The following is a 15,581-nucleotide window of genomic DNA, read 5'->3' on the forward strand; positions in this document are numbered from 1 at the left end:
CATAAAGTCAACCAGAGGTCCTTCGTGCACTTGGTAAACTTAGTGTATATCATGCTAGAAACATTGAAATACTTTCATCCTGATATCTTCTTTGTGCATAAACTTATAACTGTGGACTTTAGCTTAGACTTTTTAAAAAGAATTTCTTATTCAGTCTTGATCTGCCACACACACACACACACACACACACACACACACACACACACACACACACACACACACTATGGCTTTGCTGTGTGAGCTTCACCCCAAGTCATCACTTTCTAATCCTCTCTCGCTGCTTTCTCCATCTCTCTTCTTAACCTCAGTACCCATTCTGTACCCTGATCTGTTAAACAGGAGCTGCACCCTCCTGTTTGGCCCTGCAGTCAAACATGACCAGTTGCCCATTGAGAAAATACTCCTCTAACTGGCAATAATGAAGCCTTTAAGCTGTAGGGGCTGTAAATAGCCTGAGGGAAGTGGAAAGCTGATGAAGTCACTGCCAGAAATCGTATTGGTTGTGCTTAAAAGCCAGTGTTCAAATCTGAAAAGGAAAAGAGGAGAAAGCTTGCAGGAGGTCCAGTAGAGGCGGAGAAGAACAGGAGGTTAAGAAAGGGTCAAAAAAGGAGCATTTACACATTGTGTAGAACAAACACTCCTTGCTGTAAACAGCTGAAAAACGAACTACATTAACACAGAAGCATGGACCGTCATGCAAACAGTTTACAAGCGAGAGTCTGTGATGGCAGCGACTGTGAGATCTGTAGAAGCCCTGTTAATGCCGAACGTTTCTCAAAGAAGAAAAATTATGTTTTAGTAACATTTACCCCAGCCAAGGTGGCAAAGTTTTAAGAAAGGAGAATATAATTTATGACTATGGGAAGCTTTTAAAGACATATTCACTCCTAAGAGGAAGAGAAAGTTTGTTATGAATACTAACGACCGCTGTGAGTAGCCGTTTCCCTCTTGTGCTAACTCAGCAAGAAAAAAAAAAGACAGAAGTACAGTTTCATTCATTGCACCACACAGAGTATGGAACGCCAGGACTGCCATAATGAATTAATTAAATACACCATTAAATAATTAATTAAATGTGGCAATAATTAATTAAAATTGGAATTAATTAATTAAATAAATAGTTATGACACATGTAATTAATTAATTATTGACACATTTAATTAATTATTTATGTATTTCACATTTTAATTAATTATTGACACATTTAATTAATTAATTATTGACACATTTAATTAATTATTTATGTATTTCACATTTTAATTAATTATTGACACATTTCATTAATTATTGACACATTTAATTAATTATTTAATGGTGTATTTAATTAATTCATTATGGCAGTCCTGGCATTCCATACAGAGTGCTGTATCAATCATTCATGGAAAATTATTACTTACATCCAAATTATGTAAGTAATAATCCAAATTATTATGTAAATGATATTTTTCTCTGTTTTTCCTAAATAGTCGATTCAAATGACAGTCAGCATAATTTTCGAGTCATCAACCAATAGAGCATAATTCAAATGTTACTGAACAAAACTCCCAATGAAAACAGTATGTTTTTCAAAAATAAAAAACTTAAAAAGTACTGTTCCAATTTATTACGCACACAGAGTTTCAAAAGATTTTATAGGTTGTAGAGAATTGAAAATGGTCATTTGTTGAATTTGCAGCATTAGTACAGGGTGGGCCATTTATATGGATACACTGTAATAACATGGGAATGGTTGGTGATATTAAAGTCCTGTTTGTGGCACATTAGTATATGTGAGGGGGCAAACTCCTCAAGATGGGTGGTGACCATGGTGGCCATTTAGAAGTCGGCCATCTTGGATACAACTTTTGTTTTTCCAATAGGAAGAGGGCCATGTGACACATCAAACTTATTGGTAATGTCACAAGAAAAACAATGGTCTGCTTGGTTTCAATGTAACTTTATTCTTTCATGAGTTATTTACAAGTTTCTCTTTGTTCACAGCCATTGACATGTCGAAGAAGTTAACACGTGAGGAGCGGATTGAAATCGTGTTGATATCTGGTGAACGCAGTAACCGGGTCATTGCAGCAGATTTCAATGCAAGACACCCAACGAGACCACCCATCTCCCATGCTACAGTTAGCAAACTGCTTGCCAAGTTTCGTGAAACTGGTTCAGTGTTGGATTTGCCAAAATGTGGACGCAAGAAAACTGTTACTAATGAAGAAACATCAGTGGCTGTCCTAGCTTCATTCAGCAAGAGCCCACAGCGTAGCACTCGCCGCATGTCACTGGAGAGTGGACTTAGTCGAACATCCCTTCGGCGGATATTAGCTACTCACAAATGGCACCCTAACAAACTCCAGCTACTGCAGCATCTCAACGAGGATAACCCAGATCGGCGCACAGAATTTGCAGAATGGGCAAAACAAAAATTGGAACAGGACCCTCAGTTCACGCAGAAGATTGTGTTCAGTGATGAGGAAAACTTTTATGTGAATGATGAAGTTAACAAACAAAACCACCGCTATTGGTCTGACACTAACCCGCATTGGATGGATCACTCCAAGACTGTTGGAACAACAAAAGTGATGGTTTGGTGTGGTATATGGGGTACAACGATAGTGGGTCCATTCTTCATCAATGGAAACCTCAAGGCCACTGGATATTTGAAATTGCTACATGATGATGTGTTTCCCTCTCTATGCACTGAAGCTGGCACGTTCCCTGAGTTTTTCCAGCAAGATGGTGCACCACCACATTATGGGTGCCAGGTCCGAGCATTCCTAGATGAACAGTTTCCTGGAAAGTGGATTGGTCGTCGTGGACCAGTTGAATGGCCCCCAAGGCCTCCCGATCTGACCCCCTTAGACTTTTATCTTTGGGGTCATCTGAAGGCAATTGTCTATGGTGTGAAGATACGAGATGTGCAGCACCTGAAACTACGGATACTGGATGCCTGTGCTGGCATTTCTCCTGCGGTGTTGCTATCAGTGTGTGAACAGTGGGAGAAGAGGGTTGCACTGACAATTCAACACAATGGGCAGCACATTGAACACATTTTATACGTGGTCAGAAACTTGTAAATAACTCATGAAAGAATAAAGTTACGTTGAAACCAAGCACACCATTGTTTTTCTTGTGACATTACCAATAAGTCTGATGTGTCACATGGCCCTCTTCCTATTGAAAAAACAAAAGTTGTATCCAAGATGGCCAACTTCCAAATGGCCACCATGGTCACCACCCATCTTGAGGAGTTTGCCCCCTCACATATACTAATGTGCCACAAACAGGACTTTAATATCACCAACCATTCCCATTTTATTACGGTGTATCCATATAAATGGCCCACCCTGTAGATCAATTTCACTGAAATCAAAAGCTATTTCAATCAAAAACATCTTAACAGTTCAAGTTACATATTAACATAGGAGCCCTTATTTGATAGCAGTTTTACAATTCTTGCATCCATGGAACTTGTAAGCTTTTGGAAAGTTTCTACTTGAATGTCTTTGCAGGATGTCAGAATAGCCTCCCAGAGCTGTTGTTTGGATGTGAACTGCCTCCCACCCTCATAGTTTTTTGCTTGAGGATGCTCCAAAGGTTCCCAATAGGATTTAAGTCAGGGAAGAATGGGGACCACACCATGAGTTCCTCTTCTTTTATGCCGATAGCAGCCAATGATGTAGAGGTGTTCCTTGTAGCATGAGATGATGCATTGTCTTGCATGAAGATGGTTGTGTTGCAGAAGGCACAGTTCTTCTCTTTCTACCATGGAAGAAAGTGGTTGGTCAGAAACTACACATACTTTGCAGAGGTCATTTTCACACCTTCAGGGACCCTAAAGGGGCCGACCAGCTTTCTCCCCATGATTCCGGCTCAAAACATGACTCCACCACCTCCTTGCTGACGACGCAGCCTTGTTGGGACATGGTGGCCGTCCACCAACTATCCACCACTGCATCCATCTGGACCATCCAGGGTTGCACTGCACTCATCATTGACCAAGACTGTTTGAAAATTAGCCTTCATGTCGTTCTGGGCCCACTGCAGCCGTTTCTTCTTGTGAGCATTGGTTAGGGGTGGCCGAATAGAAGGTTTATGCACAACTGCAAGTCTCTGGAGGATCCTACACCTTGTTGTTCGCAGGGCTCCGAGGCACCAGCAGCTTCAAATATTTGTTTGCTGCTTTGTTTGCTGATGTATTTGTCTGGCAGAAACCTTCATCATTGTGCCTTTATCTGCACAAACCCATGTGTGCTCTGACTCAGCCACAAATTAACATTATGGTTATCACGCTTAAATTTTCGTGAAATATTTAAGGTTTTCATTACGTGTCCAAGGCATTAAACTATTTCACGCTTTTCAGCAGGAGAGATACTTTTTCCTTCCTATATTGCTTGAAAATGGTGGTCTGCTTAATAATGTGGAACATCCTTCTTTAGTAGTTTTTCCCTTTAATCGGGCTCGCCTGGCAAATATTGATCATAGGTGTCTGAGATTGATTTCAGTGATACAAAGAGTCCTGAGACACAATTCCATCCATGGGTTTAATTGAAAAACAACTTATTTAATCTTTATGAAATTTAAACACAATTTGCATAATAATTTGGAATGCGGTTGTTAATGGAAAATTGTATTTAGTAGTCAGTATAATCTTTTAGTGATATAAGTTTGCATATGGTAGAATACTGCATGTAGTTATTTGTATTAGGAAATATTCAACCATGTATACTTAGAGGCATATAATTAATTGTGTGTGATCTCTAGCAGGCTGCAGGCTTGGCGTGCACCTCAGGAATGCACCCCCACGTCCTGGGAGAACGAGAGAGCTTGTACCTGGTTTTATTGTTTTATGGTAGGATTAACGTAGTTACGTCTGTTTTAGTCTAAGTGCTTTAACTGCTTGACTTCCTCACCAATGTTATCTAGGGTGAGGGAGGTCTACCCTCTTCCTGACCAAGGATGTGCCTTTTATGACCCTTTGATCAGCAGGACACACACGCGCGCACACACGCACGCGCGCGCACACACACACTGAAGTATAAATAAAGACCGGGGCAGTTTCTAAGCGCGAGTCTCAGTCTGGAGGCTGCCCTTGCTAGCAAGAAGTTCTGTGTGTTTCTCTTCTCTGAGTCTTTGCTGAAGAAGTGTTTTAGAACATTTTCCCTAACAGCGGTGTACACTCATTGGCCACTTCAATGGGTACACATTCATGGTGTTGAACCTCATTTTGCTTTGAAGATTGCCTGCATTTTTTGTAATATAGATTATATTCCTCAAAGGTTTTACCCCATGTTGACATGACAGCATCACAGAGTCGAAGGTTTGTTGGCTGCACATTCATGATATGAATCTATCCACGCAATCCCAAAGGCACTCTATTGGATTGAGATCTGGAAGCAGCCATCAGAAGATGGATACAGCGTGGTCAGAAAACGATGAACATGGTCAGCAATGATACTCTGGTAGGCTGTGATGGCTAAATGATGCCACACCAAAACATCACCAGCCTGAACCACTGAAGCAAGGCAGGATGGATCCATAATTTCATGTTATTTACACCAAACTCTGACTCTATTATCTGCCACAGTAGAAAACTCAAACTAAACTCAAGTTTTTCTAGTCTTATGTTATCCAGTCTTTTTTTAAGTGTTTTTGATGAGCCCATGTGCACTGTAGCCTCAGTTTCCTGTCCTTAGCTGACGTGGTCTTCTGCTGCTGCAGAGGTTTGATACATTTTGTTACAGTGGTTACAGTTACATTCCTAACACTCCTTTGATATTTCTACCCTTTTTCAGACCATCCTCTAAAATCTGGTGTGGGAAAATCCCAGCACATCTGAAATACTCAGACATGCCTGTCTGGAAAAAACAAATATGTCACATTCAAAGTCACTTAAATCATCATCCTTTTGTTTGGTTTGAACTTCAGCAGGTCTATGTGCATTTATGCACCGAGTTGCTACCATGTGACTGGCTGGATAGACAGTTGAATTAATGAGCCATTCAACATGTGTACCTAACAGTGTCCTGTGAGAGTAGTTTTCCTATAATCAGAATATAAATGAACCCAGTTTTATAGTCAAGTCTACTTTACCTATCCGGTTGTTAAGTGATGACGTGACGAATCCTACTTCCGGGCCTAAAGTAGTCTGTGTTTAATATGGCTTTTGTGTTGTTAACATGTTTAATGTTTTGTATTTTCTTCTATTTAATCTCAAAAAGCTCCTAAAACAGTCAGTGATCACTGTTGACCTCCCTCGGCTTTTATTACCGCTAATTATTTATTTAAGCTCAGTTTTTAAAACCTTAGGATGTAACTACAGCCCAGCCCGTGCAGCAGTATATGAATGACTAACCTCGTATTGTGGATGGATTATCTCAGTTGTTCTCCTGGCTGAAGTTTGGTCCTTTTACAGCATCCTGCCATGCGATTACATTTGTTCCTGACCACCGAGAACACTCACGTTAACTTTTATTGAGTGGAAAAAAAGTTAGCTTGTTTATATTATGCTAACATAGCTGTGTCGCTAGCGGTCATGTAGCACATCATTATATACCAGCTAGCCAAACTTCAGTAACCCTACAAACGTCACTGCTGTTTAGTTTTCTGTCTTCATTTATGTTGGAAGTGATAACAGAGCTGTACATTTTAATTTGTTTCCAAAGCCCCGCAGTCAGGACATGCTATATTGTATTTAGATAGAAGCTAGCGAGCTAACTTCTAACTCCGTTAAATGTCATAAATTCCGTTTTCATGGATGCCTGGATGTTAAACTCAATTGTTACACCTGGTAGGCAAGGCAAGGCAAGTTTATTTGTATAGCACAATTCAACAACAAGGTGATTCAAAGTGCTTTACAGAGACATTAGAAACAAAAACAAATAAGAGCAGAACGCTGGTAGAGCAGAACGCTGATCATTTTATTAAAGATGAAAGACTTTAGACAGTTTTTCAACTCTCAGTAATGCCATAGTGCTCGTTTGATATATGGACCTGCAGTGGAGTTTAGGCCCAGACACGGCTAGTGACGTCAGACTGAACAACCGGATTCTAAAAAAACCCTGTGTTTGTCAGAGTTCGTCTACAGATCAGTCAGCTAGATGACAGCTTCACCTTCTCCAGTCTGATGTATTAGAGCACCATGTGCACAACATCAAGTCACTTTCATTTATAAAGCCCAGTATTGAAAAAAAAAAATCCCAAATGTGCTCAAGTGGCTTTACAGATTTTAGAGCATGGACCTTCGATTTGTGGAAATGTACCCTGATTCATGTGGGAGAGAAAATATTTCAAAAGACTGAAAAAAAAAACTGTGTGTGAATTTTAAAAAATGCTGTCAGCTTTGCTACAGCAGGAAATGTGATTGCAAAGACTGCAGATGGTCTAAGGCCATGTCCACATGAATACATTTTCATTTTAAAATAGAATCTTGATGCAAACGACCTCTTTCCAGAAGAGTGTTTCACATTCATACCATTCATGTCCGTCTGCCTGAAAATGCACCATTCAAGTAGACCGAGTGTACCTCCTGTGCATTTAGGCAGGATTGTCATGAAAGAATGCAGAATTTCCCTGCACAATTATCACAACACAAGGTCACCGACACCTGCATTTGATTTTAAATTCAATACTGCTAGCCAAGCCAGAGATGTCTTTTTTTCCTTCCACAAAAAAGTTATGGGGTAGAAGCATGGTGCATAAAGGAAGGATAAGTAGTGACTGATCAGACACGATCCAGAAGTATCTTAAAATTTCAGTTTCAGGCTGTGCAGAAAATGAAAATGGGTCAGCAGTGTTTCCAAATGCTTCTGCTTTAGGGGTCCTAAAACAGCAGAGAGGTGGGGGATGCTAGTGGCTGCTGATGAGTGAGGTTTTGACCCACAAACATGGATTTGTCCTAATTTCTGCATCCATCTGAAAAGCGTTAAATTCACTCTAAACGAGCACATCAACTGAGCATCACTGTTCACCATCTGTGAATTAAGACAACAAACAACAGGCAGCCTGCTGTGGCTTTGCACCCTCTGGGAGCGTCGGGATTACCAAAACAGGAAAATGTTTTTGCTTCTCTTTGTTCTTCTGACAGTACTTCTCCTTTAAAGGGTCTGCTTCCTCCGACCTCTGAGAGCCAGTAGCCCCGCGTCCACCTTTCCTGAGCCAGCGAAAGTGCCTGGCATGTCGGGCAACATGACACGCTACAACTACATACCAAAATAGCACAGCTAAGTGAAACACCAGCTCATATTGTAGCTGCAAAACAAGTCCCCATATCTGTCCAAATTTCCAACTCTGGCACAAAGTAAGGAAAGCTTTGGAGGTTTATGGTTGTCACTTTAGATTTTCTTTGATTAGAAGAAGTTGAACAACTCATCAAGCAGCTCCACGGTTCACTGATTTCACTTTAACTGGAAAAACGCCCTAACGTGAACTCCAGCTCTGCTAAACAGCAGCACTGCACTTATGTGAAGGTCAGCTCCTCTTGCAGGAGGCTGACTGTTGTCACGATTTGTGTAGGTGACACAAAGCCAGAGTGTTTTCTGTATTCAGGGCATGAAAGACAGGTAGAAACACAAAGAAAGAGCTGATTTTTTCCCCCCATCGTTTCACTTTTATGTACTTTCAAGACAGCAAAACGAGGTAAGATGAATAGAAGTGAGTCAAGATGACTGGTTATTAATTCAATTATGCATGTCTCAAGAACAGCAATTAAGAGGTTATTCTCCCCACAGAGCAGCTGGTTTTGTCCTTGACCAGAGCGAGGACACAGATAATCCACTTTACTATCATTATACTGAGGGTAAACTGAACATGTTCAAAGTGTAGACACCCTGTACGATGCACATGGAGGCTGCTCTGTGACGTTACAAAACATTTCAACAGTAAATGAGCTTATATTGGTCTGAAATATCTTAATCCTTTCCTATGACTCCACAGTAATTAATCATCATTAATCATAATCATACTCTGCCACATGCTGTGCTGTATAACCATGAATTCAGACAACAACAAACTCCAATCCTCTAATGCGCATTTATGTAAAAGCTTCAATTTTTAGATGAGAAACTGATAGCCAGGAGCTTACAGCTAGTTTCAGTTGCCTACAGGAAACAGCTTTGATGCACTTATTTCCACAGACTGTATATATACGATGGATGTAGCATGGAGGGTGTCTCGAAAGTGAAGCAAATTCAGAAATACCTTAAATCTGCATTCTCACTAAGCTTTCTCATTGGCTAATTTCAAGTCTTCACAGGTTCATTTCCTCTGGTCCACACAGAGAAAACTAAGAAAACTGTGGTCAAACCACAAATGTGTCACATTCAGTCCACTTATTGGCCAGATATGGAAATAGAAATAGCTCTGGTAGCTGATGGAAGTCATCTTAAAGAAACTGCTTTGTAGTTCTCTTGGACCCAGACCAAAACCATCTCTTCCAAAGGGGTCTTGGTGTGAATGTTTTGGTGTGCACCGAATTGTGATTAGGATCTTCACAACTGCTTTTCCAAAATTAAAATAGGCAATAAAACGTTGGTGTGTTTTAGCTGGGCTCAGGCTGAGGCTCCCTTATGATTGACAAATCACTATTGTATGACCATGAAGTTACCTCGGTTTCTCAATCCTTTACTCATTCAGTGTTTGAACAAAAAAAAACAAAAAAAAACTCCTTCTTATGCGGAATTTTGAGAAATTAACTGGCCACTCCTTCTCCAAAGAGTCTACTGTTTAGTTTTTCCAGCCAGTGGCTGTTTTCTTGGAAGCCTGTTTTTCACTTGGCACATCTAGCATCACAAATGTCATTGCAGTGAATAAAAGGATGCACATTCCTAATCCAGCTAGTTAGCTAGCATTGACCTAGTGGGGCAAAAAAGTATTTAGTCAGCCACCGATTGTGCAAGTTCCCCCACCTAAAATGATGACAGAGGTCAGTAATTTGCACCAGAGGTACACTTCAACTGTGAGAGACAGAATGTGAAAAAAAAAATCCATGAATCCACATGGTAGGATTTCTAAAGAATTTATTCGTAAATCAGGGTGGAAAATAAGTATTTGGTCAATAACAAAAATACAACTCAATACTTTGTAACATAACCTTTGTTGGCAATAACAGAGGTCAAACGTTTACTATAGGTCTTTACCAGGTTTGCACACACAGTAGCTGGTATTTTGGCCCATTCCTCCATGCAGATCTTCTCGAGAGCAGTGATGTTTTGGGGCTGTCGCCAAGCAACACGGACTTTCAACTCCCGCCACAGATTTTCTATGGGGTTGAGGTCTGGAGACTGGCTAGGCCACTCCAGGACTTTCAAATGCTTCTTACGGAGCCACTCCTTTGTTGCCCGGGTGGTGTGTTTTGGATCATTGTCATGTTGGAAGACCCAGCCTCGTTTCATCTTCAAAGTTCTCACTGATGGAAGGAGGTTTTGGCTCAAAATCTCACGATACATGGCCCCATTCATTCTGTCCTTAACACGGATCAGTCGTCCTGTCCCCTTGGCAGAAAAACAGCCCCATAGCATGATGTTTCCACCCCCATGCTTCACAGTAGGTATGGTGTTCTTGGGATGCAACTCGGTATTCTTCTTCCTCCAAACACGACGAGTTGAGTTTATACCAAAAAGTTCTACTTTGGTTTCATCTGACCACATGACATTCTCCCAATCCTCTGCTGTATCATCCATGTGCTCTCTGGCAAACTTCAGACGGGCCTGGACATGCACTGGCTTCAGCAGCGGAACACGTCTGGCACTGCGGGATTTGATTCCCTGCCGTTGTAGTGTGTTACTGATGGTGACCTTTGTTACTTTGGTCCCAGCTCTCTGCAGGTCATTCACCAGGTCCCCCCGTGTGGTTCTGGGATCTTTGCTCACCGTTCTCATGATCATTTTGACCCCACGGGATGAGATCTTGCGTGGAGCCCCAGATCGAGGGAGATTATCAGTGGTCTTGTATGTCTTCCATTTTCTGATGATTGCTCCCACAGTTGATTTTTTCACACCAAGCTGCTTGCCTATTGTAGATTCACTCTTCCCAGTCTGGTGCAGGTCTACAATACTTTTCCTGGTGTCCTTCGAAAGCTCTTTGGTCTTGGCCATGGCGGAGTTTGGAGTCTGAATTTTTGCGGCTGTGGACAGGTGTCTTTTATACAGATGATGAGTTCAAACAGGTGCCATTCATACAGGTAACGAGTGGGGGACAGAAAAGCTTCTTACAGAAGACGTTACAGGTCTGTGAGAGCCAGAGATTTTCCTTGTTTGAGGTGACCAAATACTTATTTTCCACCCTAATTTACGAATAAATTCTTTACAAATCCTACCATGTGAATTCATGGATGTTTTTTTCACATTCTGTCTCTCACAGTTGAAGTGTACCTCTGGTGCAAATTACTGACCTCTGTCATCATTTTAAGTGGGGGAACTTGCACAATCGGTGGCTGACTAAATACTTTTTTGCCCCACTGTAGCTAGCTGATCAGCTCCATCCTCATCAAACTATATATTCATGTACGCTGGCTATATCCATCTTACATTAATTACAGCAGTTATCGCCACCTTAAACAACAAATGTAGATGGCTCCACATTTCTGTATAAAAGGATAAAGAAGCATGATACATGTATTGAAATTGTCTTCATGAGCTAGCTAAATCCAGACCTGCTGCATCTAACTGCTTTTTCAATTTCACAAAACACTAAAACAATAAAATCCCACAAGCTAAAAAAAAAAAATCAGAGTTTGCTTTACTCAACTAACAGTTAAAAAGAAAAAAATGATGAAGCTGACACCAGCACCTCATTATTTTTATGATTTAAACATACAACTGATTGTCAAGGCCTAGAAGAGAAGAGAGGACTCAACTTTTGTTTCCTTTAAGAGTCCATTATTTGTCAGTGAAGCTTTCATGTGCCTGAGGCCTTTTATACTGACTGTGTTCACTGAGTGGGCAGAGTTGTGTTCAGCCAACCAACAACAGGTTTCTGTGAATGAGGAATGCTGAAAAATATTTCAGTAAAAACAAATTTCCCACACGAGGGACTAATAAAGGTTATCTTATCTTATCTTAAATGTGAAACTCCATGTTTTAAGCTACAAGCGCTAAATTGCTCAAAGAAAATGTTTCACACAACCCCCCCCCCTCCCACCCAAAAAACAGAGCAAAAAAACAATGAGTTTAACTTGAGTCAAGAATATCCACAGTATATTTTTACACCACAACATTTTTTAACATTTGTAGTTATTTTAAACACCGAGGCTTAACATGCAAAACATGCCAAGAGCTCGTACAACACGATGCACTTGCAAGACAATCCAGCAGCGCATGGAACAGCTGAGCCGCGACAAAGTGTGTGACAGGACGACAGCGTGATAAAAGGGACACCAGGTGATGACAGCGAGGGCAGCACAACATGCTGACAACATTTGCACATCACGACAAGCATGAAACCTCCACTCTGCGAATCACATCTTACAGCTTGTTACAGTTTCCACAGATACCGAGCAGAGGATTAACACGATGGGGAGGATGAGATGAGGGTGGATTTTGTTCAAAGGCAAATAAATATTTAATGAAGCAGGGATGGGAGAATTGATCCCCAATGTATTAATACTTGATGTCTTATTTTGGAGAATCAAAAAAAAAAAAACCTAACTGTAAAAATTCACAATTTCATGATGTAATGGTGACATTTCCATTAATAGCTGCCCTACTTTAAATTTTACAAGCGTCCCTATATTCATACTGAGCTACTTTTTACACTTTTTTTTTTAAACCAAATAATATTAATAGATACCAAACTTATACGCTTTGAATACCCCAGGCGTTTGTAATTAAGCAGCTTCTGCTGAGTGAAAGGTACACACAGTGACCTAAAGCTCAGCATTAATTGGTAGGAGGTATCACCCATCCCTATCAGACAGAGCAACAACACAGAGACAGCGGTGTGTTTGTACCTCTCTCGGTGTAGCGGGTACATTTTACAGCTGGCAGACCACTCCTCTGCAGCAGAACAAGAAGGAGATAGTTCAAGTTATAAGGTGAAGCATAAAACCTGCTGATCTTACCAGCCACTGCTTCAGGGGGTCCACATCAAGAGGTTGGGACATTGTGTAAAATGTCAGTGAAAGCAGAATACCGTGATCCGCAGATCTCATAAACCCATGTTTTATTCACAACAGACATTTTACTATTTCAGGAAAAATATTAGCTCATTTTGAATTTGATGGCAGCGACACGTCAATAAGTTGGGACAGGGCCATGTTTACCACTGTGTAGCATGCCCTCTTCTTTTAACAACAGTCTGTAAATGTCTAGGAACTGAGGAGGAATGTTGTCCCATTCTTGTCTGATACAGGACTTCTCAAAGTTATTTTTGGTTTCAAGATGCTCTAATTGTTCTCAGTTGGTGAAATTTGGTCTCTACTGCAGGCAGCTCAGACTTCTACTATAAAGCAATGCTGTAATAGATGCAGTGTGTCGTTTAGTATTGTCTTAATGAAATATGCAAGGCCTTCCTTGAGAAAGACATGTGGATGGGAGCATTATATTGCATGTACACTTTTCAGCATTATTTGATGCCTTTCCAGATGCACATGCTGCCAATTCCGTAGGCACTGATGTAGTGATGAGTGTTGATAACAAGCCGGATAGTCCTTCTCCTCTTAAATCCAGAACAGTGTCCATGTTTTCCCAGAAGAATTTAAAATTTTGATTTGTCTGACCACAGAACATTTTCCCAGTTTTCCTCTATCCATTTTTAGTGAGCTTTGCCCAGAGAAAATGGCAGCATTTCTGGATTATGTTGACATATGCCTCTTCTTTGCATCATAGACCTTTAACTTGCATTTGTGCATGCAGACAGTGATTTCTGGAAGTGTTGCTGAACCCATGCAGCGATTTCCATGAAAGAATCATATCTGTTTTTAATGCAATGCTGTATGAGGGACAGAAGATCATAGGCGCCCTGTATTGATTTTCAGCCTAGTCCCTTGTGCACAGCGATTTCTCCAGACACTGAATATTTTTGAATTATATTATGTACTGTAAATGAGGAGACATTTAAAAGTCTTCATATTTTTTCATTAAATGCAGACCTGTTGCCAAATGTCATTATGGCAAAATGTTGTTTCCTTTCAGTAACACTTACTTTTTCAGCATTTTGTTGCCCCGATCCAACGTTTATGAGATGTTTTGCTGCCAATAAATTCAAAATGAGCTAACATTTTCCATGGAAGAGTAAAAGTGTTACAATTATTTGGAACTGGGGAGGTTGTTGTACTTATCAACAGTACCAAGAGAACATGATCATATCCTGCACAAAACACTTCAAGGATCATAAATAAGATAAGATAACCTTTATTAGTCCCACACGTGGGAAATTTGTTTGTGGTAAAAACAAAGAATTTCATTTAGGTTAGACCTGCTTAAAAACACACATGAAAAAGACTTACACTTAAGACCACAGCTCCATTTAAAAATAGTACTTATACATAGTTCTTGTGTCATTAACACACAATAAACCCATTCATTAGGCTCCTCCAAATGCTGCCCGAAAATGCAGATTTTCTGAACCATTTTTAATGTATTGCTGTTGCCGAGCATTGATGTTGAATTAATAGAAACTGGTCATAAACTTCACCCTGTCTAAATCTGCAGCCTGTTACCTCAAGCTAGAAGGTGTTCATTATATCAAGACTGCATCTCCATCCATTTCCAGGCTACCCATGTCAGAGGATAAGAACAAGAACTCCAAGACAAGCAGCACGGCTTGAAAGCACCTGTGTGAAAATTCATTTGGTTTATGGACCTGAAGCGACTCTTAATCAAGACTCTGCTCCATCTGTCAAGTGTGCAGAAGAGCTGCAGGCCGTCTCTGGATATTATGAGTTCTGCAGACTCCTGTTTGAGAGTACACGGTGGCCCAGTGACTAAATCTAGCTTTTTTTCTCCTTTTTTGCCATTTGGCCCAGGTGACTGAATCCTGCTGCCTCTCTGCTGCTCAGAGGGATGAAGCAGAGTTGATGCCTGGCTTAAGCTCTGACAGTGAAAATGCATCAAACACAGGCCATCGGAGCAGATGTTTGCTTGTTTGTTACTGTCAGAGGACCATTTCCCCGCTGGCATCAACAGAGTGGATACAGTCTACTTTAAGCTTTTAGCGTTGACACTGTGGCACAATGCCACGCTGACTGGGGTTGGGTATTTAGTTCCTAATCTGACTTTTATTGACAGTAACACATTCCAGTGCACCCTCTCCATCTCACACATGGAAAACACGACAGCAAAAGAAACATTTGTGGTTTCAAAGCCCTGAAAGCACAAATATTTCCATGACTTTGAAACCTCGAACCTTCAAACCTAAGAATTGAATGCGTGGGTGCTTTACAGCAGTTTGCAATCACTTTGTAAAAGTACTCCAATCACTGCACTAACACAAGTGAAATATTACAATTCATACTGGAATTTCAGGTATGTATAGCTACTTGTTGTTGGCCAGTTTACTTTATTTATTTTTTTAATGGTAATTGTAAACAAAAAAAGAAAAGGTGCCGCTCAGGTGCGTCCTCGGACTATGCCCCGCCACATAAATGTTAACCTGAC

At 40.6% G+C, this 15,581-nt stretch overlaps 1 protein-coding gene across 1 annotated transcript in view; it reads right to left on the reverse strand.

Annotated features, from left to right (window-relative positions):
- The window catches only part of homer3b (homer scaffold protein 3b), a 50,965-nt gene that overhangs the window by 33,711 nt on the left and 1,673 nt on the right, over positions 1-15,581 (reverse strand). The window contains exon 2 of the mRNA XM_085373327.1: positions 12,935-12,980. Coding sequence (XP_085229453.1) covers positions 12,935-12,957 — 23 coding nt within the window. The 5' untranslated portion in view covers positions 12,958-12,980. The remainder of the gene's footprint in view (positions 1-12,934; positions 12,981-15,581) is intronic.

This window comes from Diplotaxodon limnothrissa, linkage group LG15 (genome assembly GCF_057381915.1).
Source record: "Diplotaxodon limnothrissa isolate DT_005_m linkage group LG15, D_limnothrissa_male_GT1.1, whole genome shotgun sequence".
In the NCBI taxonomy this organism is placed as follows: domain Eukaryota; kingdom Metazoa; phylum Chordata; class Actinopteri; order Cichliformes; family Cichlidae; genus Diplotaxodon; species Diplotaxodon limnothrissa.